This window comes from Ctenopharyngodon idella, chromosome 9, assembly GCF_019924925.1.
Source record: "Ctenopharyngodon idella isolate HZGC_01 chromosome 9, HZGC01, whole genome shotgun sequence".
Taxonomy (NCBI): Eukaryota; Metazoa; Chordata; class Actinopteri; order Cypriniformes; family Xenocyprididae; genus Ctenopharyngodon; species Ctenopharyngodon idella.
The window spans coordinates 8,661,548-8,686,467 of NC_067228.1; the positions used below are offsets into that span (position 1 = coordinate 8,661,548).

Sequence of the window (24,920 nt, forward strand, 5' to 3'; positions counted from 1 at the left end):
TTTTCTTAACAGGTTGCTGTTTTTTGTTAGTTGAACAGGATGAAACGTGAAATTGAGGATATAGGAAATACATTGATTACCAGTTAAAACAATATCCTATGAATACACCTGGAATATTTTTAATAAATAGCCTTTTTATTTTTCTTTCTTTCATTTTTAAAAACATTAGACATGGCAAAAATTACAACATCGGCTCAGTCCAAAGTAGTGAAACTTGAAAATTAGCCCACTGTTCACTTATTTGTGATAATGAGATAAACAAAAATTAATATAATTTCTGTCTATATCCAGTATATTAACACATGACAGGGATATGAAAATGTACTGCATAATAGTGTCTGGATTGTTACAGAAATGAAACTCTTTATTACAATGAATTTATGATTCATAGTCCTGCCAACAGTTTTTTTTTCTTCATAGCATTTCACTTGTGATATACATCAGCATTTTTTGCCACATCACCATACTAAAGCTAAGAATGAAGCAGACGCCTAATTGTTTGCATATTTAGTTGCACACATGCAAAAGACTTAACGTCGTATTTGCACAAACTCCAAATACATAGTAAAGTGTAGTGTATAAAGCCAGGTTTCTGAAAAAAAGTCTGAATTGAAATGCCATAAATCATATTGCAGGCATATAGTGCATCTAGTAATAGACTTTAATGGAAGTTTTCCATTTATAAAGTTTGACTTGAAAGGAGAACATGGTTAGATTGCTATTTGTATCTCTAAATGATTGAAATCTGCTGTGCAAACACTTCACATATTCTGCCAGGAAGAATGTGGGTCTAAGTCTTTCCCATGTTGGAACATGCCGTCTGCTGCCCACTCAATAACATTTCCATCCTCATAATATCAACAACCACAATTCCTAGCCAATGTGCCAAGATTACTCATTGCATTTTATGGGTGCACATTGCTGATATTTAATAAACTGCTATTACTACTATTAATAATAATAATACAATATAGAAACCAAAAAAATCTTTATTTAAAAAAAATACAATAGCAACAACAAGCTTGTCATAATATATACATAAACTGTATAATAGGTATATTGTTATGGGAGATTAATGTTTTGTTAAATCTGAATTTTACAGATACATGAGACCTTCAGCCAAATTACTAGAATTATGACATGAATAGTACATCTGATACATTTTCATATTGACAGTATTTTGGAATAAACACTCTCTGTCAGCAAATCAAAACAAGAGAAGTTATGTTTTTAGTGGCATGGAGTCAGAAAAGTTAAGAATGGCAACAGAAACCAGAATACAGAGATGGAAAGCTTTGAACCCATCCAAAATCTTGGATCCAAGCGAAATGTGGTTGTTGCCCTTTCTATGGTGAACTCATCTGCAATATAAACAAGAAAAACGTGTCATGTCATTTTGTGATTATGTTAGTTTGTCTTATAGGGTTAGTTCACCCAAAAATGAAAATTCTGTCATTAATTACTCACCGTCATGTCGTTCCACACCCATAAGACCTTTGTTAATATTAGGAACACAAATTAAGATATTTTTGATAAAATCCGATGGCTCAGTGAGGCCTGCATTGCCAGCAAGATAATTAACACTTTCAAATAGCCCAGAAAGGTACTAGACATACAGTATTTAAAACAGTTCATGTGACTACAGTGGTTTAACCTTAATGTTATGAAGCAACGCAAACACTTCTTGTGCGCCAAAACAAAAAACAAAATAATAACTTTACTCAACAATATCTAGTGATGGGCGATTTCAAAACACTGCTTCATGAAGCTTCGAAGCTCTACATCAGTGGTTCGGAGAGTGTATCAAACTGCCAAAGTCACGTGATTTCAGTAAACGAGGCTTCATTATGTCATAAGTGTTTCGAAACATTTCAAAATTTCAGTAGTTGACAAAACTTTGGCAGTTTGATACACGCTTCGAACCACTGATTCGAAACAAAAGATTCGTAAAAGCTTTGAAGCTTCATGAAGCAGTGTTTTGAAATCGCCCATCACTAGATATTGTTGAAAGTCATTATTTTGTTTTTTTGGCACACAAAAAGTATTCTCATCGCTTCATAACATTAAGGTTGAACCACTGTAGTCACATGAACTGTTTTAAATATGTCTTTAGTAGCTTTCTGGGCACTGAAAGTGTTAATTATCTTGCTGTCAATGCAGGCCTCACTGAGCCTTTGGATTTTATCAAAAATATCTTAATTTGTGTTCTGAAGATGAACGAAGGTCTTATGGGTGTGGAACGACATGAGGGTGAGTAATTAATGACTGAATTTTCATTTTTGGGTGAACTAACCCTTTAAATGTATAAATGCTTAAACAGTTATGCTTTGCTTATTAGTGACAGCCCCAAATTACCCACAAGGTATGGTTCTGAGCAAAAAATAAATGTCATTAATATAAACAGTTGGACCCAAAAGTCTGAAACCACACTGAATTTAAACAATGATATAAACAAAATTATGGGTTTGAAAATGAATAATATACATTTAAGATTCTGCATGGTTGTAATTCACTAACCAAATGTGTGACATTGACAATGTTAACTGTAATATTATTATAAAAAATGCATACTGAAATGTAAATTTTTAATTCAACCTTTCACTCCAATTGCAATGCAAATAATATAATTTGTAATGGGAAAAAAAAGGAATTTTAAAATAGATTTAAATATTATTTTTTACTCTATGGTGTGTGTGTGTGTAAAACAGCAACATAGCAAGCTTTAAAATATGTTAAAAATGTTATTTACAGCGCTTTCGAACTCAAAGGGACTGAGGTGTTGGGTGATAATTTCAAACATTCCAGGAGACATTGGGGGTTCAGGAGAGGAACATGCATGTTGGACTGGACCACTGAGAAATGAGGACATCAAAGAAAGTAAAATATAAATAAATAAACATTAGAATCAGTTCATGCAACATGCATTTAAATATTAATATGAAAGTAATTAAGATACTCACTTCCGACGGGAAATTGGAACTAACTGTGTCTGAATGTAAGGACAAACTGTTAAAGAAAAGAAAGAAAAAAAAAGAACAGCATTTTAGCATATGCTATTTCAAATCTGGCACTTTTCACAACTATTGTAAAAAATAGGGCCAAAAAACTATGAAACAAAAGGTCAGTGAAATGCTTAACCTTAAGAAAATGTTTGTCGCCAACAATAGAATGGTCAATTAAATATTATATGAGCTGATTATAATGAATGATATTCAACTTTTTGAGACATGTCTAAGTAAAGTATAAAACTTTGATTTGTGTGACATTTTCTAACAAAATACATTAGTTTTTTTTAATTGCTTTGGTGCAATTTTCACAAGCAATTGGTAAATTTTCAAAACTCTTAGTACTAATATCACAACATATCACCAAAAGTGCACTTTTTTCAAACATTTCAGCATATTTTCAATTGTTAGTACAATACACAAAATCACAAAGTATCCTTTTCACTACGCAAAATAAGTGTTTCATCTATATAAATGTTTCCTTAACAGTAACTGCCTTTCATAATGCTATTGCTAATTACTATCAATATCTATTTGCATCTCTTTTCATTCAGTTTAATACATTTGTCTATTATTTAATCCAGCTGAACTTTTTGGTTAATCAGTGAATCATTTGGTACATCTATAGCTTTCTATAGATATTGATTCTATAGGCATAGTTTCTATAGAACTTATTTGCAATTTCTGATATGGATAACCAAATGTAATGAATTCTTTTTACATTATAAGCAATTATCTTAGATGACAATCACAATTTTCAAAGTGTGTGGTCCTGGTAAAAACTGTGTTGTGAACCAAATGTCCCAACAAGGATGGTAATACCAGTAATTTTAGACCTTGTTTGGGCATTTTTTTGGTCCCCATGAGGAAAACAGCTTATAAATCATACGAAATTATATTTTTATAAAATGTAAAAATGCAGAAAGTTTTCTGTGATGGGTAGGTTCAGGGGTAGGGGATAGAATATACTGTTTATACAGCATAAAAATCATTATGTCTATGGAATGTCCCCGAAAAAACCAGAGAAAACCAATGTGTGTGTGTGTGTGTGTGTGTGTGTGTGTGTGTGTGTGTGTGTGAGAGAGAGAGAGACAGACAGACAGATACAGAGTGATTTGAAATTTGTGAAAAGAGCAGGACAGAGTACAAGGGAAAAGAAAGTCAATGACTGTACAGTATAACATCAGATTGATCAGAGATGCATCAGAAGAAGGGAGACATACATTATAGTATGCCATGTGATACTGTAAACAGAGGTATTACCATGGTAGAGACTGCCACATTACTGTAACTCACCCTTATAAAGGTAAACTACAGAGTATAGATTCAGTCATATGGTACAGTGAGAACATTTACTATATTGGCAGCAAACTCTTCTACACAAAACCTCATGGCTGTGTCATACTTTACACCTTTTGATAACACACTGAATAAATACTATTACAAACATTATGGATTTTATGTCAATTATGTAATTTAGGTAATGTAAGTCTATTTTCTAATTGTGGCATCTGTAACCTGTGTAAATATTTCAGCAACAAGGGGGATCTGAAACATGTATCTTGCATTGTTTGCTAATGAATGAACTGATTGTTAAAACTACTAAACTGAAAGAAGAACATACTGTTGTGTTTTGGTGATTAAACCAAATGTTCTCATTACATTTCCCAATGATCTTATGTTTTGAAAGTGATTACGTAAAATGAAAATTTGTAAAACTAGAACGAAAGCATGAGTTCAAGTTTTGAAAGGATGACTAACTGTGTTAGAAGTGTGATCAGTTTGGATTTTTGTACTAAGAGCTTTGAAAATATACAGCTTACTTGTGAAAATAGTACCAAAGCAAATAAAAAAAAAAAAATGTAAATAAACATTAACATTAAATAGAAAAAAAGTTTATGATATTAAACATAAATAAAATGAAACACGCCAGTGGAAAATGTAGCCTGTCACTCAATATGCTAACATTTGTACTTATATCTCCCATAAAATAAAGAAAAAGGTTTGTTTGATCAATTTTCTTACAAAAAGTTTGGGAACAGGGATGAATAGTTAAGCATGATGAACAGAGTCAAAAACATTGTGAAAATTGTACCACAGATTGTGCGATACAGATTTGAGTGTGTGTGAAGTGAGAGTTTGTTGTGGGAGGTTATTCTACGGCTGTATGATTTAACCAAAATTAAAGCGAAATTGCGATTTGGTTTAACGCGATTATGAAAGCGCAACATTTTAAAGTGAGATTCATGGTGTAGCGCATCACTGTGTGATCAAAGCGGATCGATCGGTTCGCAGTATGCTGCTCCATCTTTACAAGCGCTGCAAGTTTAAGTCAGTTATAATGTGCATTTGACAAGCCATACGCGCCAAACATCTCTCCAAACTTGTAATGAGAAGCCGTCGTCCAATAAAAGAACATTTACAGCTTTTTACAATCGCTAGGACACATTTCTCAATACTTGGGTCACTTTTTCAAAACTCTTCACACAGTTCTCCTAACCAACTTTCATCTTGGCACAGAGGTTAACTTCACATTCAAAATGCACCAAATCTACCAAAACACTCTTTCTTCCAGAACACTAGCAAAGGTTTTCACTGAGCAAACACACTTTGTCACTCATAAAACATCGACCTAAAAACACTAACATCAGTTAGCATTATACAATGTTTTCTTTTTTAAAATGTCTTTACAAAACAAGAATGACACTCTCTACTGCTTATAATTCACTGCAGTTTATGTTACATGGTCCATGTTTACATTACAGAACAAAATTTTTCCTAAGTTTCCCCTTTTGAATTGATGGTAATGAAATTGAAAGACTAATGCTTGTGTAGGTGTTCAGTTTCATCTAATTGTTTTGATAGTATTTGATTTTTTAGATTCAGTATATTTTTCGTAACTATATTACTGTAGAAATGTAGCAAATTTCTGTCTTATTCAGTTTTGTGTTATGTTATTGTTTTGAACTTAAATTTAACAGTTTTGAAAACAGTATGTAAGCATGTGCAAATTGGCCTGTTTTGGCAGTTGTTGTGTCTGAGTGAGAAAAGAATTCATGAAATTTGAAAGATGTAGTCACTGAATGCATTTTGTGCCAAAGCAATGATAACTGATCCTCAGTTTAGCCCACATAGACTTCTGTTGTGCTCACTGTGTGAAGAGTTTTGCAAAAGTGACCTAAGTATTGAGAAATGTGTCCTAGCGTCTGTAAAAAACTGTAATGACATGTTTGTAATCCAAACTCACTTCATAATGTCAGTCGAGTGCTTGAAATAACTTCCTTTTGTGATCTGATGTGGCTTCATATCATAGAATGAGGCAGAAATTATATTATTTTACTCTATACAGTAATAAAGGCTATGTCGATTAGCATTGCATTATAAATATACTTTATTCTTATGAAAATACCTGAGATGTTTAGAAGAACACAGATAAACCATTATTGTTGCATTGTGTTTAGTGTCTTATATCTGGATTATGCTATATCTCGGATTTCCTGGAACGTCATACGTTTTATGACAGTTAAGCATGATGAACAGAGTCAAAAATATTGTAAAAATTGAGATAATGGAAGAGTCTTGCAGCCTTTTCTTGGGTGTGTCACAATTGTACAGATGTTCAAATGGAGAAACAGTAACAGGGCTGTACACAGCGAAATATTATAAACCAGATAAAGTTTACAAGATATCTAACCTTTGTTTTGCTGACTATTGTAATGTTTTCCAAAAGCCTCGTCCTTCGGGATGTCAGGATAAAGGAACTTCAGAGGATTCTCTGGGACAACACCATCTGCAATGACCTTATAGTCTCGTATTATATCAGCAATGGGCAAGGCGTTGAGACGGTTTTTCGTGTATGGCTCTACAGAGATGAACTTTGGGTCTCCTGTGGGCAGATTACATGTGTTTAAAGTTATTTCAACACATATTACAATAAAGACAATGAAAATAAGGAAACTTGAAGTTTAGCTGTAAGATAAAAGGCATCTTTGGAACAACTCCAAGGCTGGAATTTTCCCTCAGCAAATCCAAGTGAGGAAATTACAGCTAAAACTTGGCACAAGTTCCTGAACTTAAAAACCTCTAACCTGTGTGGGCTTGCAAACAGAACAATTTTAACTATTAACTGCATGGAAATTGTCTTGTGTTGCTGTCCTTGTTTTACAACTGGACACCTGTAACATCATGTCTTCTACATTATAGATCGTACCGGTGAATATGTTCCTTCAAGCATAATGATATATAGCAGAAAAACAAACCATTTTCATCCTGCTCAACCCAGGTGAAGGTGATTCCTCCAAGGTGACTTTCGCTAAAGCGTAGCAGGAATGTCCCTGGCTCCTTCTCCTTCAATAAGGCACGTTCCATCTCTTTACTCACAAATCCCATTATGTAACTGACAACCAAAAACAGCAGAATCCATTGAGAAGCAGAAGAAAGTTTTTGCAGAATGCCTTGCAAAGAGCAACATAATAATCCAGCATGGCAAATAAAACAACAGAACTCTCATTTATGAATACACTCATAAATATATTGATAAATATACATTAAGATTGTTTACCCAATAGTTAATTTTAAAAAATGCTTGGTTGTTTCACCCCATGTTTGGGTCAAATATGGACAAACACAAAGGTTGGGTTTAAAAATTTAAACCAACAGTTGGATTTGACCATATTTGACCCAAACATGGGGCGAAACAACCCAGCATTTTTTAGAGTGTGGTATTTATGAGTTGTATGCTTATTAAAATAACAGAACTAATATGTGTTTATTATGGGTTTATATCTATTTATCATGCATCTGAATGCCATAAGAAGATTAGGCCACTGACCCATCAATCCAAACAGGAAGTAAATGTTTCTTAATAAGGTCCAGGATAGAGTCTAGCCACAGCCAAAAACTAAATGATTTGCCAGGGATGTTTTCCTGAGAGCAACAGAAAAAAAAACATATTGGATTTATATTGTTGCGCTTTTCATGATGCTTAAGTAAAATTTGAAAATAGCAAGAGAATATAATATTTATTCAATATTACCTTCCAGAACTTGGACCAAGAAACCTGGCTGTCATTAAAAGAAGCGTGTTGACCTTCAGGAACAATTACAAAACACTGTTTAGATGAAGGCAAAAATACGTTCACAATAAAACTGAAGTAAAAAATACAGGGAAGGGAAAGGGAAAACGTCAAATGAAAATGACATAAAATATCCTATTACACTTTAATATCTTAATAATCCAACATGTTTATAAAAAAGCATACCCAGAAGTTTATCTCCCAGCATGTTAAGCTGCTCCTTGTTGAGTCCTCGGCCTGCAAAACTTGAGAACTGCCAACTGAGCACCTCTGAGAGTTGACTCCAACTTGCCCGCAAAGGGTTACTGAAGAACCCAAGGTTCTAAACATGTCAGAGAAGTTCAAATTGTACTGTATGTCAAACCTTGCCAATCGTTAAAACTATGACCTCTAGTTCTTATAGTCATATAATACAATAGTAGACCACAAGTGCTGCAAGCTATAGACAAGATACTATAAGTCTAGTATAAGTCATCCATTCTTTTGCATCTGCATCAGAACTTTGAGAAGCTCACCTTAGGGTCGTCAGTTAGCAGGTTGTACCACATAACGGAGGCCCAGCCCCCTGGGAGCTGACTGACATTGGAGATGACCACCAGTGGCAGGGAGCAAGTCTGCACAGGAGAAAATATAAACCCAGTAAGGGTTTCATGGTTAATTACAAAAAAGATCATAAAAGCATGATATTAGCACCCTAATTTGCCATGCAATCGACTATAGAGCTGTTCTGGTCAGAATTGTAAATTGTCATGTAATAATTTCTAAAATATGTAATTTATAAATCTATATAAATAGAACATTACAGACACAAATATGAGTGATATTTTTTTCCTTTTGTGATCTGACATAGCTTCACATAATAGAATGAGGCAGAAATTATATTATTTTATTCTGTACAGTGATAACGGCTATGTCGATTAGCATTACAATATAAATATACTTCATTCTTGTGAAAAATACCCGAGAAGTCTAGAAAAACACAGATAAACCATTATATATTGGCACAACTTGCTTATTGTCTTTATGCTTCATCAGTCAATACATCTCTCACTACAGCTATATCTGGATGTCTTTGTCCATATAAGGGATTTCCTGGAATGTCATAATTTTTATGATTTCTATTAATCTCACTTGTGGAATTTCTGCACAAGGGCTCAGAAACAGAAATTATATTACATGTGTGTACTCACTAATGCTCACAACACCCTTTTTGGGTAAAAATAGGGAAAATAATACTTGAAGTAAACATATGCGAATCCATTTTTCTCCAATGTAGAGAACAGTACGTACGTTTTTTTTTCTCTCAGTGGATGCATAAGAATTAAGAATTTACAAATTAGGAAATTGTCTTCACAGATTAACCAGAACGGATGAATGTTTCTTGGATTGTGTTTAGTGATATTGAGCTATATAAACAAAATTGACTTAATGTTAAGCAAGAGGTGTTATGTTCCTGCAGTCTGGCATTTTTGGCAAAAAAAGAAAATGTTTGTCTGAAAACATTTCTTGTTAAGTTTTGTGTGTGTGTGTGTATGTGTGTGTGTGTGTGTGTGTGTGTGCGCCCTGTATGGAACATTAACATCCTTTGTCAGTCACATGCCTGTTAAGTGATGAACTGCACTACTTGTGGTTGTTTTCAGAGATGGTAAAAATTCAACTGTAATGGAATACAGGTACTCAAATATTGTATTTTAAATACGTAATTAAGTAACATGTATTTTATTTGAATTATATATATATATATATATATATATATATATATATACACACAGTACTGGTCAAAAGTTTGGAAACATTACTGTTTTTAATGTTTTTGAAAGAAGTCTCTTATGCTCATCAAGCCTGCATTTATCTGATCAAAAATACATAAAAAAACAGTAATATTGTGAAACATTATTACAATTTAAAATAATGGTTTTCTATTTTAATATACTTTAAAATATAATTTATTTTTGCGATGCAAAGCTGAATTTTTTATATCAGCCATTACTCCAGTCTTCAGTGTCACACAATCCTTCAGAAATCATTCTAATATGCTGATTTGATACTCAGTTATTATCAAAGTTGGAAACAGTCGTGCTGCTTAATATTTTTTGGATACTGTGATAGATTTTTCAGGATTCATTGATGAATAAAAAGTTAAAAAGAACAGCATTTATATAAAATAGAAATATTTTCTAACAATATAACTCTTGCTGAATAAAAGTATTAATTTCTTCCAAAAAAAGAAAGAAAGAAAGAAAAAAATATACTGACCCCAAACTTTTGAACAGTAGTATATATTGTGTGAATATCATAAGGTTCATTTAACATTTTAATAATTAAAAAAAATAAGAGGGATCATAAAAATTGTAAAAAAAATAAAATAAAAAAGGTGAAAAACATTCTCTCCATAGACATAATGGTTTTTATACTGTACAAACTGTATATTCTATCTCCCTACACTACCCCTACCCCTAAACCTACCCATCACAGAAAACTGTCTGCATTTTTTGAATTTCAAAAAAACAGTTTAGTATGTTTTTTAAGCCATTTTACGAGGACACAGGAAGTTTCCTCATGAACCATGTTTACGTTGTAATACCCATGTCATTAACACATTTGTGACCTCATAAACCATGTATACAAGAACACACACACACAGACTAAAGCACACCTCAAGATCAATATCCAGGCCCTGTAGCATCAGCATGGCCTCAAAGTTGAGAGAGTGTAACTCCTCTGTTACTGACAGGGGACCCTGTAAAAAAGAAACACAATAACATTACACTTCAATGCAAAGATCAAGGATTTACTGTGCAAGGCTGCCCTCTTTTGGCACCATGACTAATAACATGACAAAAATACTAGCAGGTAACAAGACTCAAAACATTGCATAGGGCTTTTTACGATGTAAAAATTGGCCACTGTAAGAGATACACCTATAAAGGCAGCAGCAGCTATTAGAAATAATGCAGTCTTTCTTACCTCATTTCCTTTTCCTCCGGTAGGACACTTTCTCTCTTTCAGCTGCTGCAGAACACAAAGACATCTTAATATATCTTCCCTCTTAAAGGCACAGTTCACCCAAAAATGAAATTGATATTTTTTACCCACCCTCATGTTCATTTTCACACAGCTCATTTGGACAAGAGTTTATAGTTTTCAAGATCAAAAAGGACAATAATAAAATGACTTGTGAGCTATATTCCATGTCTTCTGCCGCCATCTGATAACTTTATGCGAGGAACAAACCAAAACTGAAGTTATTCACTTTTTGGAGTTGTGGTCACTACAAATTGTCTTTGTATGGAATAAAAGCTTTAAAATGTCTCCTTTATGTTCCATGGAAAACAGCATCAGCATATGGGTTTGAGCAACATGGGGGTGAGTAAATAATGACTAATTCATTTTCCTATAGTGGGTGAACTAATCATTTAACCTATTTAATAGGAAATCTAATAATAAACCATACTGCACTTGAATCATGTGCTAGAACTCAGAGTGAAGTACCAGATGCCTGAACTCTACAGAAAGGCAGCCAGTCGACTCCTCAACATCCATCACTTTGGTGTTGTTGGTGAGGATGAAGAACTGTCTGTTCCTATAAGGAAATATCAGTAATGTTATTTATGATATTTTCTGTTTAGTCACAATTTCCTCTGTACTGTTAATTAGAGTAACCCACTACTGTATGTAGAATTGGTACAGAATTTAGTTTGTAAAGCACTGCTGTCCCCCTCCCCCCACACACAAAACTCATATTGAGATTTGGCCTAAATAAACAACAGGAAGTTGCTTCTTCTCTTTGAGGTTGAGTGCACTCACACTTTGCCTGGTGGAAGGTCTCTGCACACACAAATAGAAAAGAGTAGAAAAACATGATCACGTTGGGCTAAACACACCTGTCATACAAACATCGCTTCGCATCACTTGTGAACGTTAAAAAAATATTTTGAAACAGACTTGAATGTAAATGTGTATAGAATGAGTATAGGTTATGATATTGATAATTAATGATTAAAGCAATTGTCATAGTTGGGTTATTCATAGTATGCAAAACTTATTCGTGTAATATATATTTCACATTTTTAAAGATGGAATTCATAATAGGGATTATTAAATTTTTAATTTTATTTTTTTTAGGGAAATTATTTTCAATAATTTCACTACTGGTACATTGTTACCAGTAGTGTTACCATTTTTGTCATGTGCTGCATTAATGACTAAGAAACATTCTATATATATATATATATATATGCATAATGAATTACTCTTCAACTAAAGGCATTTGAGATTTGACTTTGACAAGCCAGTTCATTGACAACATCCTCCAGGAAGTGACATCATGTGTGGTAGGAAAACAACACCACAAATAATAGTAAATATTAAGATGAATTACGTGGTGTTTTGTGACATTAGTTGCTTTATTTCACTCTAAAGCATTCAATGCCGGCCAATAAAAATAACAGAAATCTGTATGATAATATCATTAGACTACACTAAAAAAAAAAAGGGTTGATGCCCTCTTATAAGCTGAATGTCATCCCTCACTGAGCAATGACTAACTTTAGATTTCCATCTGTTATGTTCTACCTTGTTGGATTTCTTGCCATTGTGCAAGTTAACAAGGTATAATTAAGGTTTAAGTGTCTGATCTTTACCAGATCATATTTCTTTAAAGGGTTAGTTCACCCAAAAATGAAAATAATGTCATTTATTACTCACCCTCATGTCATTCCACAACCTTTGTTCATCTTCCGAACACAAAATAAGATATTGTTGATGAAATCTGATGGCTCAGTGAGGCCTCTATTGAGAGCAAAGCCATTCAAACTATCAAGGTCCATAAAGGTACTAAAAACATATTTGAAACAGTTCATGTGAGTTCAGTGGTTCTACCTTAATATTATAAAGCAACAAGAATACTTTTTGTGTGCCAAAAAATACAAAATAGCGACTTTTCAACAATATCTGTATGGGCTGATTTCAAAACACTGCTTCATGAAGCTTCTGAGCTTTATGAATCTTTTGTTTCAAATTAGTGATTTGGATCTCCTATCAAACGGCTAAACTGCTGAAATCACGTGACTTTGGTGCTCCGATTCACTGATTCGTTTCGTAAAGCTCTGAAGCAGTGTTTTGAAATCGGCCCACATAAACATTGTTGAAAAGTCTTTATTTAGTTTTTTTGGCGCACAAAAAGTATTCTTGTCACTTTATAATATTAAGACAGAACCACTGAACTCACATGAACTGTTTCAAATATGTTTTTAGTACCTTTGTGGATCTTGAGAGTTTGAATGGCTTTGCTCTCAATAGAGGCCTCACTGAGCCATTAGATTTCATCAACAATATCTTAATTTGTGTTCCGAAGATGAACGAAGGTCTTAAGGGTGTGGAACAACATGAGGGTGAGTAATAAATTACATTATTTTCATTTTTGGGTGAACTAACCCTTTAAGACTTATTTACCCTTTTATAGAAATACTTCCTTATATTACAGCACAAGTATATTTATTTTTAAAAAATGAATAATAAGAAAACGTATTGCATAATATGAATGACCCATGTTATCAAGACAAAATGTATACATAATTCAGGAAACATACTTATCAAATGTTGTCTTGACTTTGAGTTGATAATCCACTTCAGGTAACTTAACCAGCAATCTAAATAGAAACAAAGTGAACTTAAATGAACAATATTTGTGTTTGACTAAAGGCAGTCGGCTTGTTGTGAAGTTAGACTTGTTTTCATGGAGAGTTTGGGGGAGGCTGTGGTTCATACCTGACCTTGGTGGTAAACTGCACCTGTGTTTTGATGATTAGAGGTTTTTGAGGGTGTGTAGGCATGCAGGGCTGCTTCTCCACCACAAAGGAGCTGCAAACATGACCAAAAAAGATTATCCAGGCTTCCCGATCATCCAGCACAGCCTTTCTATTGTTCTCATTCATTGTGTTTATATGTCACTATAATCCCCGAAGTGAATTGCTGTGCCTTGGGTGTAAATAAATGTAATGTAATCCCTAAATTGTACCTTTTAATGAGGTGGTAGATGAGGTATTTGACTTGCTCCTCCATCTGAGGTCTCTGGAGAGGGATTGGATCGCTCTCGTAAGTGACCTTCAGAATCAGCTCGCCCAGTTTGTCCAGCTGCCTTTTAATCTGGAACAGACTCTGGGCTGTCAGGGTAAACCTGTAAAAGTGACATCACAAAAAATTAAGTTTGATTAAAAGTTTAACAAGACTAATCTCCTAGCAACCACAAAACACCATACAGTAACAACACTCTTAGAAACCAGCCACAATACTGTAATATTTCTTAATAGTATTAATGTTGAAAACAGCTGCTGCTTAACATTTTTGTGCAAACCATGCCACATTTTTTCAGGATAGAAATCTTTATTACATGTTATAAATGTCTTACATCCTTTCAAACTCCAAATCTCTTGCACAGTTTTACTATCTGCTTGTCTTTTTAGCATGACAACATTTAAAACAATAATCTACTTAACTAATAATCTATTTAAACTAATCTATTAAACATCATAACTGCGATATTATATTATTTCTTTTTTTTTTATTTGTTTATATTTATATAGCGTTATACCAGTTCTGGAGTTGGTCCAGTCCTATCAGAACCGGTCCTCCGATGCAGGCGATCTGTTGCCTCCGTTTCCATTCCTTAAGTTCAGGGTTAAGCTGGGAGGAAATCAGGGCTTCGATTTCCTTTATAACATCTGCAATTTTTGACAAAATCTCCTGCAAATGTGCAACAAAGAGCAAAAATCGTGGTTAACAATGACCATCCAACACACAGTCACACACTTGAGCAAAGACGTGTGAAAATCACTCAAAACCACCCGTCTGAGGCAGGAAGTTTACCCAGGGTAGTTCAAAAGTGTAAATAAAACCTTTAAAAAATGAGAAGAAGAGGAAATGGTTGTGAAGTGAAACACAGAAAAGCGCTTAGAGTGATATCAGCCTACAGAAACACTTGCCTTTCTCTTGAAATCCAGGCGGTTCAGTATTTCCTGAAGTGTAGTGACTTCTTGCTTCATGGACAAAGAGTTCCTCTCAACTGGATCTACAGGATTTCAGAGGATGTATTTCAAAAACCATATCATATTATTTGCTATATTATATCATAAAAAGGTAGGATGGAGACGTTTTTGGAACACATTCTGAAGTAATCATGGTCACCTCGAAGTTGGAGCGTTTTGTAGCGAAAGTCAAAATCGTCCTGCATGTCTTCAAGATACTTCACAGCCTGGTCCAGCATCTGATCATGAATGAATAACACAGGGTTTCTACAGGTTTCATCAAATCTAATTTAATGCTTTTTAATGCCAATTTTTAAATTTATTAATGCCATATATATATATGCCGCTAAATGTCGATAGATGACGACATACAGCAATTAGAAAATTCATCATGCGATTGTTGTATTCGCATTCTGCCAAGTGTCAGCCCTTTACATTTGTTTGCTTCTCTGCTGCTACCCTTTTGCTCACATAATATATTTTAATGCAGCCAAATTCCCAATAAAATTGTTTCATCTATACATTTTTTCTGTTTTTGTTGTCATTCATTACGAAATGGTGACTGAAACGCGGCCCATTAAGATTACATACAGGGCTCGACATTAAGCCTGACATGTGGACACACGTAAATCGGTCATTCACTTGTACGAGTAAAACAGTTGCTTGTCCAGAAAAAAAATAGTCTTTTTTTTTGTTGTTGTTGTGGAAATATAAATTTGCTCTGAAGCAATATCCTTTCAGAATATTGCAGCTTTGACATATGTAAATCTGCATATTTTTTAATGATTACAACTGCATTAAATAATGTTATGGGATTGTTTTAAATATTTTTTGAAAATACAAATATGAAATGTTGGGGGGGAAATGATACTTTTAAAAATGAAACTAAACCACCAGTAGGTGGCGGCAAGTAACCGTCTTAATGAGTGAGTCATTGATTCATTCATTCAAACGATTCATTCAAATGGCCGATTCGTTCAAAACGCTGGATCATTCGGTAATAAACAAGGCTGAGTGTTGCGCTTTGGTTCTGCTGTGATCTTTGTTTGAAACTATTTTCGCTGATAAAATAGAACAAAAACAGTCAATGTTCCTTCTAAAATGTAAGTGGCTTAATATTAACTACTTGTTAATTGAACTGTTGTATGAAATCAGTGTCACGTTTTTAATCGTGATGGTAGCCTATTTAGGAAAACAGCATTCTTGGTCGTGTGATATTGCATAACTGTATCAAGTTATAAAAACCGCAGTATGATTAACTGAGTTTCTTTTTGTGTGCGCTTCGCTCATGTTTCCACTTCTCGAGATGCTGCGCGAGCCTCAACAGCGCAACCTTGTTATCGTCAGTACATTATACAGACTATTATTATCCACTATCGATCGCCACTAACACTAAATGTAATAAAATCAGTCATACTCGCGTTTTGGTGATTCCCAAGTTGCTGTTTTTTTTTTTTTAATCGGGTCCTTGTCCGGTCCAAACTGGTTCCGTGTGCGTATCACACCAATGCACATATTTTGCGACAGCAAATCAAAGTTATTAATTATTTAGGCTTTATTCAAAATAAACTGGTAGTATTATTTTTCTTCAAAACTATCTAAAAAATTTAATGCCTGTAGAAATAAAATTGAATGCTTTTTAATGCCATTTAAGGCCTTAATTTTCGTAAAATCCATTTAATGACTTTTAATGCTTTTTAATGCCCTGCGGATACCCTGTAACAGCACATGTCAGTGCATGCACTTTTTCATATATCTAAACCCCCATAGCTGTGATGATAATAATAAACCAATACTAAATGTGAATTACCTGAACGCTGCTTCTTATCACTGCCACTTTGTTGTCAAGTACTTTCTGCTTCTCCATAGCGGCTGAGTTTTGCATTGATTTCTCCAGTGGACCCTGCCATTGGAAATGGAAACATGGAAAACAGAAGATCAAAATGTACAGCGAGGTCCACATGGAAAATTTGGGACTCAAAAAATTTTTAACCTGGAGAATATACAAAGGTTTAGGATACTGAAAAAACAAAGAAACATGACAATGTGAAATGAATAAGAAATATTAAGGTTCTGCATTATATTAGGTCACAAATCAAATAAGTACATTTGTAATGTTGGCCATGTTAACTAGGTCAGCTGAAGCACCTTTTAGACCCCACTGCTTTATTATCATGTGAGTGCATTGCAAATCTTTGAAGCTTGGTTAACAGCATAGTGGCACAGGGTATGTGTTGTTTTGACATGTTCTTTGTTGCGTCTGTGTTGACAGTACCTGTTCCTGCATGCTGGCTGTGGATAAGATGCGTCTTTCTTCCCTCAGGCAGTTACAGATGACAGCAGCCATGTGGATAGGATTTGCCTTGTATTTCACCTGAATGAGTGATGCAACACCATTTACTGACTGATGTGACACTGGGAATTTTTTTCACACTTCAAAGTTCACTGGTAAAAATACTTTTTAATGCGAAAAAGGATGATACAGTGGATGTCTGATCAGTGGGAATGTTTTCTGTGAGGAAAGCAGGAGAATGTGGAACTCTGAGTGGGGAAAAAAGGAGCAGAATCGCGATCCATTGAGGTTTATTGCTGTTCTGCAGATGTTTACAATCAATGGAACTTTAAAAATGTGTTATTTATAAGATCTACAGCATAATTTGCTAGTAATGTGAAATGCTGTCTATTATATTTTATCTTGAACTGTAACCCCTATACATTTGCATTTTTGTCTGTATGCTTATTTTTTTCATTTGAGATTAATACAAATAATATTTATACATTTTCTATGTACAAAATACATAATGTACTTCCTGGGAATTGCATGATTTGTTTGAACAACAGTAATGCTTTAGTCTGTGTTGTTTTTAATATCCACATTGAAATGAAAGTACCTGCTTCTTTAAGCTGGAAATTCAAGTTCTAAAAAAAAAAAGTTGTCTGACAGTAAATGCTCATCACCATTTACAGGAATCATGTATCATAAGGAATGTGACATTACAAGGAGTTAAGTAATCTTGGAAAGTGAAAGTTAAAATGAATAACCATTGATGTAAATGAAACAGATTAGGGATAAAATCTAATGTATGAAGTTATAAAGGTCTATTTTGTTTCCAATTAAGAAGTAGGTTTGATTTAGCAGGTTGGATGTCAATGACATTTAGTCACTAGATACAAAAGCAATGATGTGTAAATGTTGTATATACACTTTTTGTTACACTCCCTCACCCTGCTCGTGCGTCATCAGCGCATTTCATGAGGCTATGCAGAGTTGTAGACACCAGTCACCGAGCACCAAAAACAAACAGAAACTGCCTTTTATAGTTCCTCCAGAACCAAAACAACAAGCTTATGCTGCGTTCACGCCATGTCATAACCGTAATTAAGAACCCATGACGTTCTACCTGGAGCTGTTCAGGTCCTCAGACTCTAATTTATGCGTTTCTATCTCAACACTATCAATCCCAAAATGAATCTGCAGTAGTCAGGTGGTACAAGTAATGCTGGGTACACACTAAAAGACTTTTGAAAACTTATAAGATTTTCAAAATGTGAGAGACCACAAACATGAGGGCAAAAAAATCCTAGATTTAACCGTTTTGCTCCTATAGTGTGTCGTGATATGACAAAGACAGCACACCACACACAAACAGATTTTCAACCAGAGTCCCGACTGTGAACACGGGAAATCTCACAAAATCTCTCGAGACTTCAGAATAAACATGACGGACGATAGGCAGGAAGAAATTGCGTTGACAGTGTTTGGAATGAGTTTGGTATGTTTTAAGACCTATTCGGACGGGATTCGTTTTACATGGGGAGGTGGGGTAAAGTAACTATTACCAGAGCTTCTCAGTGATTTTAGTCCCGTCTGAATGTGCCATCTCAGTAATCATTACGGACAATGTCAGTAAAGATTACGGCGACTTTTACCGTCTGTAAAAAGGTCCGGAAAAATTACCCCAGGTAATACTAATCCCGTTCGAATAGACCCACTGTAAATATGTACGGTAACATTCCGTCATTTCCTGTTTAAAAGTAGTTTTCCACGCATTTTTCAAGCATGGAAGCATTTGAAGAAACATTCAGTTGTGTTGTAGGTGGTGGGACAAGTCTGTGGCAAACTTCAAGTATTTTCCACATACCATTCACAGCAAAAAGAAGATCGAAAGCACTTGTCAGAGGCACAAAACTAATTTTAGCTTTAGCTAAGTGCCTATTACCATCAGAATCCAATCAGAATTTAATTAATAAATAGTTTGACCGGACCTAACTGTTACATATAGTTTATATATTTAGATTATATGTGTTTGTGCACATGGTATCAGGAAGCAACGTATACCCACATGACGACAGGGAGGTGACGGCGGTGCGTAAATCGAGTTACCCCTCCCACTTCTGCTAGTTTTACTGAGATATCTTATCCCGTGCGAATTGGCCATTAATATTACAGACGTCCTGTGGTAAAATTACATTACTCCACCTCCCCATGTAAAACTAATCCCGTCCACATAGGGCTTTACAGGACACGTTGTATAAATACTCGTGCTGTTACCACAAATCTACAAGCTGAACCTCCATCTCTGCTGTCCAAATCCATTTAACTTTGTGCTGCACCATGACTGCGTTTGTTATGCTTCCGTCTTCTGTCAGCTCGCATTCTGATTGGATATTGTTTCGTTTCACGTGATAATCTCCAGAACGTGTGTGCGTTTGTCCTCGGGGGTTCCCCCCACAAATCAATATTTCTGATCGTAAATATTCAACATGTTTAACGACTCTGCTGTACACGTTCATGTCTTTCGGATGAGGCGTGGCTTCAGAGAGCACTCTGAAGGGAGGGTGGGATCTTATGCTTTCAAAGTTAGCTTGCAACCCGTCTAAATGCCCATGTTTGACTTGAAAGCATACGACAGAGGGAAAAAATATTAGTGAAAATGAACTTGTTTTGGTCTGGTCATCACAAAAATGGCTTTAGAAGAGTGCACTTAAATTTCTGATGAATTTTTCCTTGAAATACACACTTCACAGTTTCAAATTCATTCAAGTGACATTTATTAGACAGTATGGAAAATAATATTCAACTGTCAAGTTCTTTTGAACTTTTCTGTTTTTAGACAAAAAAAAATTGAATTGTGGGCGTTTTGTCTATGTGCTCTTTTTTCATGCAATATTGATGACGATATTTCTAGAAGTTTTTCCAAAACAAACAACCCATTCATTTTTGCAGCCTCCCTAAATACAGTCTATGTAAGAAAAAAAAAATGCTGTCTCCCCACGCTGTGCTCTGTCATTTTGTGTTTTGGGGTGGCAACACCGGCTACAGACAGATATGTAATTTTTTTAACCAAGCGAAACCCCTGACATTTGATCCTTGGGTGGAAGTTTCTTTGCATTTATCTACTGAGAAATCCCCACAGCACCCACTCATAAAAATACTGCATAATTGAAAAAAATGTCTTCAGCAGCCTGAAAATATATAGAGTCAGCTTTTGTCAGTGAATTTAGGCTCTTCAGCATCCTGTACACTAATTTTCTTGTTGTCTACCTATAACAGAAACATTTTCAAAACTTTGTAGGAATGCGCACTATTGTAATTACAGCTAACACATTAAAACAGGATGTTATAGTAGTGTATATATAAGCAATTGCTTACAGACTGCTGGTAAATATTGTTCCTTAGTAAATGTGGTAAACTCTATGCGAGGCAGGTGACCTCAGTGCTAAATATTGGTTAGGACTGTTTCCACTGAAGTCAATGAAAAGTTAACGGAAACCACACTTGAGTACACAAGCTTCCGTTGACACAACCGAACACAGCACTTGAGTTATTATTTAGAAATTAACATTTACTAGAGTGGAATCTCTGTCGTGATTCATAATTTAACTAGCTTGTTGGCTATTACTGTAAATCTTAATATTGGCCGTTATGGATTATTTCATGCTTAATGATCACATAGAAATTATGAGCATCCATTTGTGCATTCAAACAAACAGTCATAGGGTCGTTCACACTTTTCTTTCACTTCTCAAAGCGGGTGTGTAAAAATAGACAAGGAGGCAAAACTATGCTTTTCATGACCACATTCATTCAAAGTGCAAGAAAAATGTTTTCATTAATGAAAATGATGATGCCCAGGGTGGTATCAGATGGGTGAAAATAACAGAAGTCCAGTGTGCATTACCTGTATCTGATGAAATATTCGTTTTAGGTTGTGCCTGTGAAGAAAGTTCTGCTCCTGAGAGCACTGCCTCTCCAGCTGAATGAGGAAGTTATTGAAGAGTACAGTAGCCATAGATTCATGGTTTGAAGCTGTTTCCCTGTGGCGATGAAAACAAAATTGCTTCAGGAGGATGCATTTATGTATGGGAATTGTGTTGCACACATGTAATTTGTATTATGAAATTCAGAATATTTTAGGGTGAGTGATCTGTGATTGTTTTGGAGTTGAAATTTAAATAAACAATGAAAACACTCATTCTGATCAATTTGTACAAGAAGCCACATACCAATCCTGGGTTTCAATCCAGTTGGCCAGCACCTGCCTCAGCTCCATTGGAAAGTTGTCATCATAAAAATAGTCCACCTGTTCGAGGAACTTAATATCCAGTTGCTGAATTTGTTTCCATTGACTCATAGTGGTGCTGGGAAGAGAAAATAAAAAGGATAGAATTTAATATTGATTTAGGCTTAAATAAATCTATGAATGAAAATATATTGTAATATATCAAATATAGGAAGACTATATTGTAATAATATCAAAGCAATGGTAACTAATACAACTCAACTAATTACAGGAGAAATTATAGGGGAGAAAGATAATCATCTGTTTACCCAATTACAAATAATCTACAGGTGATGAAACCACTATCAATAACCATCATCTAATCTACTTTTGAGGTGACAGTAGAGGAAGTCTCTGAGTATCTCAAATTGATTTGTGATGATTATGTTCATGAATGCTAAATGACAGAACTGACATCTCAGTTAGATGGTTCTTCTGTTTCTGCATGTTATATATAAAATTTGTTCCCAATTTATGTGCTGTTATGAATGAAATATTTCTTATATGTTCACTACTTGAAATTAAAAGTTAAATTTAGAGAACGGTACTAGCAAAAGCAAGGGATTGCATGGACTGAACTGACCTTGAATGGAGTGGATAAAAGTATATGATGTGGACATTAATATGAATATGATTTAAAACCTCTTTGTGTTTCTATTACTGTTTCAACTCACTTTAGTATTGGAATAGGTAACAACAGCACTGTTCTGCTTGACAACTAATTTACACAGTTCAGGAATAAATTATATATTTGTAAACTATTTAATGTGTATTAGAGTATTATATTAAAGTATGAGACATGTAGTGCAAGATCTGTTATTTATTATCCAGCCTTTCCTGTTTTTCAGCAATAGCTTTCAATTCACATTTATTTGTATAGCGCTTTTCACGATACATATCATTTCAAAGCAGCTTTACAGAGAATGCATGTCAACATTACAATTTAGAGAATGCAGTTAGCTAATAATATAATAATTTAGGCAATTTAAGTTACAATCACTGTTAGCAGTTTAATTGAAGGTAGAAGCAATGAGCTCCTGGAAATAATGAATTACATATTAACAATAATTAGGATATATAGAAATTTGGGAATGTGCATGCTGATCCTTTCATATATAAACATTATAAATATTACACATTTAATAAATCAAACTTTACACAAATTATATTTAATTTGTAATATTTGCATTAAAACCAAAACTACAAAGTCCAAAGAATTACCTGTTGCTCTTACGAGAAAGACACTCCCGAGAAGTTCACACAATGCACCTGGATGAACCTGATGTTTTCAGAATAACCAGCAGCCACGCTTTAACCAGAAGAAGTTCCTCAAGAGTCTTGTCCTCAGACTACAGACCTGATCCGGCGAGAGACGCTTTAGATACTCCTAGAAGTTTGGAGATGGTTGTACGGTCCAGTTTCCACTCATAAATGAAGTCCTTTGTTGAACAAATGTCAGCTATCTTATCCAGTGATCATGACTGAACGGGTAAACAGGTGGGTTCTTCAAGGAAATGTTGAGCACTTCGCGAACACGGAAACGTCGTTGCAAAAAAACACAAGGGAAACTCCCTTACATGACAGCAAGTGTGCTGGTAGGGTATTTTATATTGACGGCCTCAACCTGACTCACATCTTCTGGATGATCGATGCTCTATGGACCTGCACTGAAAAAAAAAAAGTTTGTTCGGTGAATTAATTAATTTAAGAAAACTTTTCCACGCAATTAGTTTCGGTCAATAAATAAGAATGAAACTAGTTCATTGGAACAAACCATATTTGGCTGAGTCATATTAAGTTATTCATTTTCAAAATTCTAATCAGTCTGATATATTAGCATATTATGGCGCCACTCTTCAACACAATGGTAAACACGAAATTCAAAAACATTACAGAAACCCCTCGTAAATGTCCAACATAACTAAACATTAAACACTAACATATCTTTCCCTTTACTGAAAAATAAAGATTAATCTCTAAATTTACTCTCCTAATGCAGTCCCTTGCAAAGCATGCTGGAAACAACAGACCCACTGCCCCAGAACAATTCATGTGGTCCCAACACAAATGGATTAAAGGGATAGTCCACCTAAAAATGAAAATTACCCATGATTTACTCATCCTCAAGCCATCCTAAGTCTATATGACTATCTTCTTTCAGACGAACACAATCGGAGGTATATATAAAAAATATCCTTAGTCCTCCAAGGTTTATAATGGTTGTGAATGGGGGCCCAAATTCTGAAGACAAAAAAAAAAAAAAAAAAAAGCATCCATCCATTGAAAAACTGAATCTATATGACTCGATGCGTTTGTGTAAGACAAATAGCCTTATTTAAAACTTTATAAAGTAAAATAACGAGCTTCCGGCGCGACAGCCATACGCATTCGATGTACGTCCAAAAAGCATTAACTTCTGCGACGTAACTTTTCAGTCAGAATGGTTCAATTTGTAATTATTCTGAGTTTTTAGTAAAGCATGGAATTCCTGTTACTCCAGAAGAATTTGTGATTGTGGCTGATGCAGTGCCACAAGGAGTTCTTATGCTTTTTAAAGGGTTTTCTTTTTCATCTTTTTGTCACTCAGTGGATCTATGTAAAACATTTGTAGGTAAACAGTGCCTTTCTTCAAAAAAAAAAAAAAAAAAAAAAAAAACAATAAGAAAATTAGAGTCTTGTTTCAGGAGGAATCTGTTTCTATGCCATATGTGATTTCTTACTGAAATGGACTTGTAAGTGACATTCCCTGGGAAAAAAAAGTTTGGACATTACCTCACAAGTATCTGATAACTAACAAAATGAGAGAAATAACCTTTAAGTTAATTCATAGGTTTTACCCAGATAAGTGCTCTCTCAGAAGACTTAAAGGGATAGTTCACCAAAAAATGAAAATTCTGTCATCATTTATTCACCCTCAAGTTGTTCCAAACCTGTGTAAATTTCCTTGTTCTGTTGAACACAAAGGAAGATATTTTGAAAAATGTGGGAAACTGAACAATTCTGGGGCACCATTGACTACCATAGTATTTTTTTTCCTACTATGGAAGTCAATGGTGCCCCAAAGCAGTCTGGTTTCAAACTTTCTTCAAAATATCTTCCTTTGTGTTCAGCAGAACAAAGAAATTCATACAGGTTTGGAACAACTTGAGGGTGAGTAAATGACAAAATTTTCATTTTCAGGTGAACTATCCCTTTAAGAATGATATTAATACCCTCTGTTCTTTTTGTTTAGAGAAACCTGAAACTACTTTAC

At 34.6% G+C, this 24,920-nt stretch overlaps 1 protein-coding gene across 4 annotated transcripts; it reads right to left on the reverse strand.

Moving 5' to 3' along the window:
- Positions 1-971: 971 nt before the first annotated feature.
- Positions 972-23,245, reverse strand: stat4 (signal transducer and activator of transcription 4). 4 transcript variants are annotated; one of them, XM_051906451.1, is made up of 24 exons: positions 22,889-23,245; positions 21,612-21,746; positions 21,287-21,422; positions 17,380-17,478; positions 16,915-17,007; positions 15,265-15,343; positions 15,063-15,148; positions 14,672-14,823; positions 14,099-14,257; positions 13,849-13,941; positions 13,671-13,730; positions 11,887-11,907; positions 11,572-11,662; positions 11,047-11,088; positions 10,736-10,819; positions 8,595-8,693; positions 8,266-8,401; positions 8,041-8,093; positions 7,837-7,931; positions 7,265-7,401; positions 6,700-6,891; positions 2,961-3,006; positions 2,750-2,869; positions 972-1,361 (listed from the first exon to the last, which is right to left on the reverse strand). In XM_051906451.1, the coding sequence occupies exons 2-24, from the start codon at positions 21,737-21,739 to the stop codon at positions 1,358-1,360; spliced, it is 2,205 nt and encodes a 734-aa protein (XP_051762411.1). In that variant the 5' UTR covers positions 21,740-21,746; positions 22,889-23,245; the 3' UTR covers positions 972-1,357. The 4 variants fall into 4 exon arrangements, with proteins under 4 accessions (XP_051762411.1, XP_051762409.1, XP_051762412.1 ...); XM_051906449.1 differs by having other exon boundaries at positions 11,047-11,091; positions 22,889-23,244; XM_051906452.1 differs by having other exon boundaries at positions 2,750-2,852; positions 11,047-11,091; positions 22,889-23,237.
- Between the last annotated feature and the right edge of the window lie 1,675 nt (positions 23,246-24,920).

Excerpts from the sequence above, each read along its gene's own strand:
- stat4 (XM_051906449.1), bottom strand. The coding sequence starts at position 21,739 with ATGAGTCAATGGAAACAAATTCAGCAACTGGATATTAAGTTCCTCGAA. Across the intron at positions 15,149-15,264 it reads CAAAACGCTCCAACTTCGAG|ATCCAGTTGAGAGGAACTCT; the intron begins GTGACCATGATT and ends GAAATCCTGTAG. Across the intron at positions 14,824-15,062 it reads GCCTGGATTTCAAGAGAAAG|GAGATTTTGTCAAAAATTGC; the intron begins GCAAGTGTTTCT and ends GCACATTTGCAG.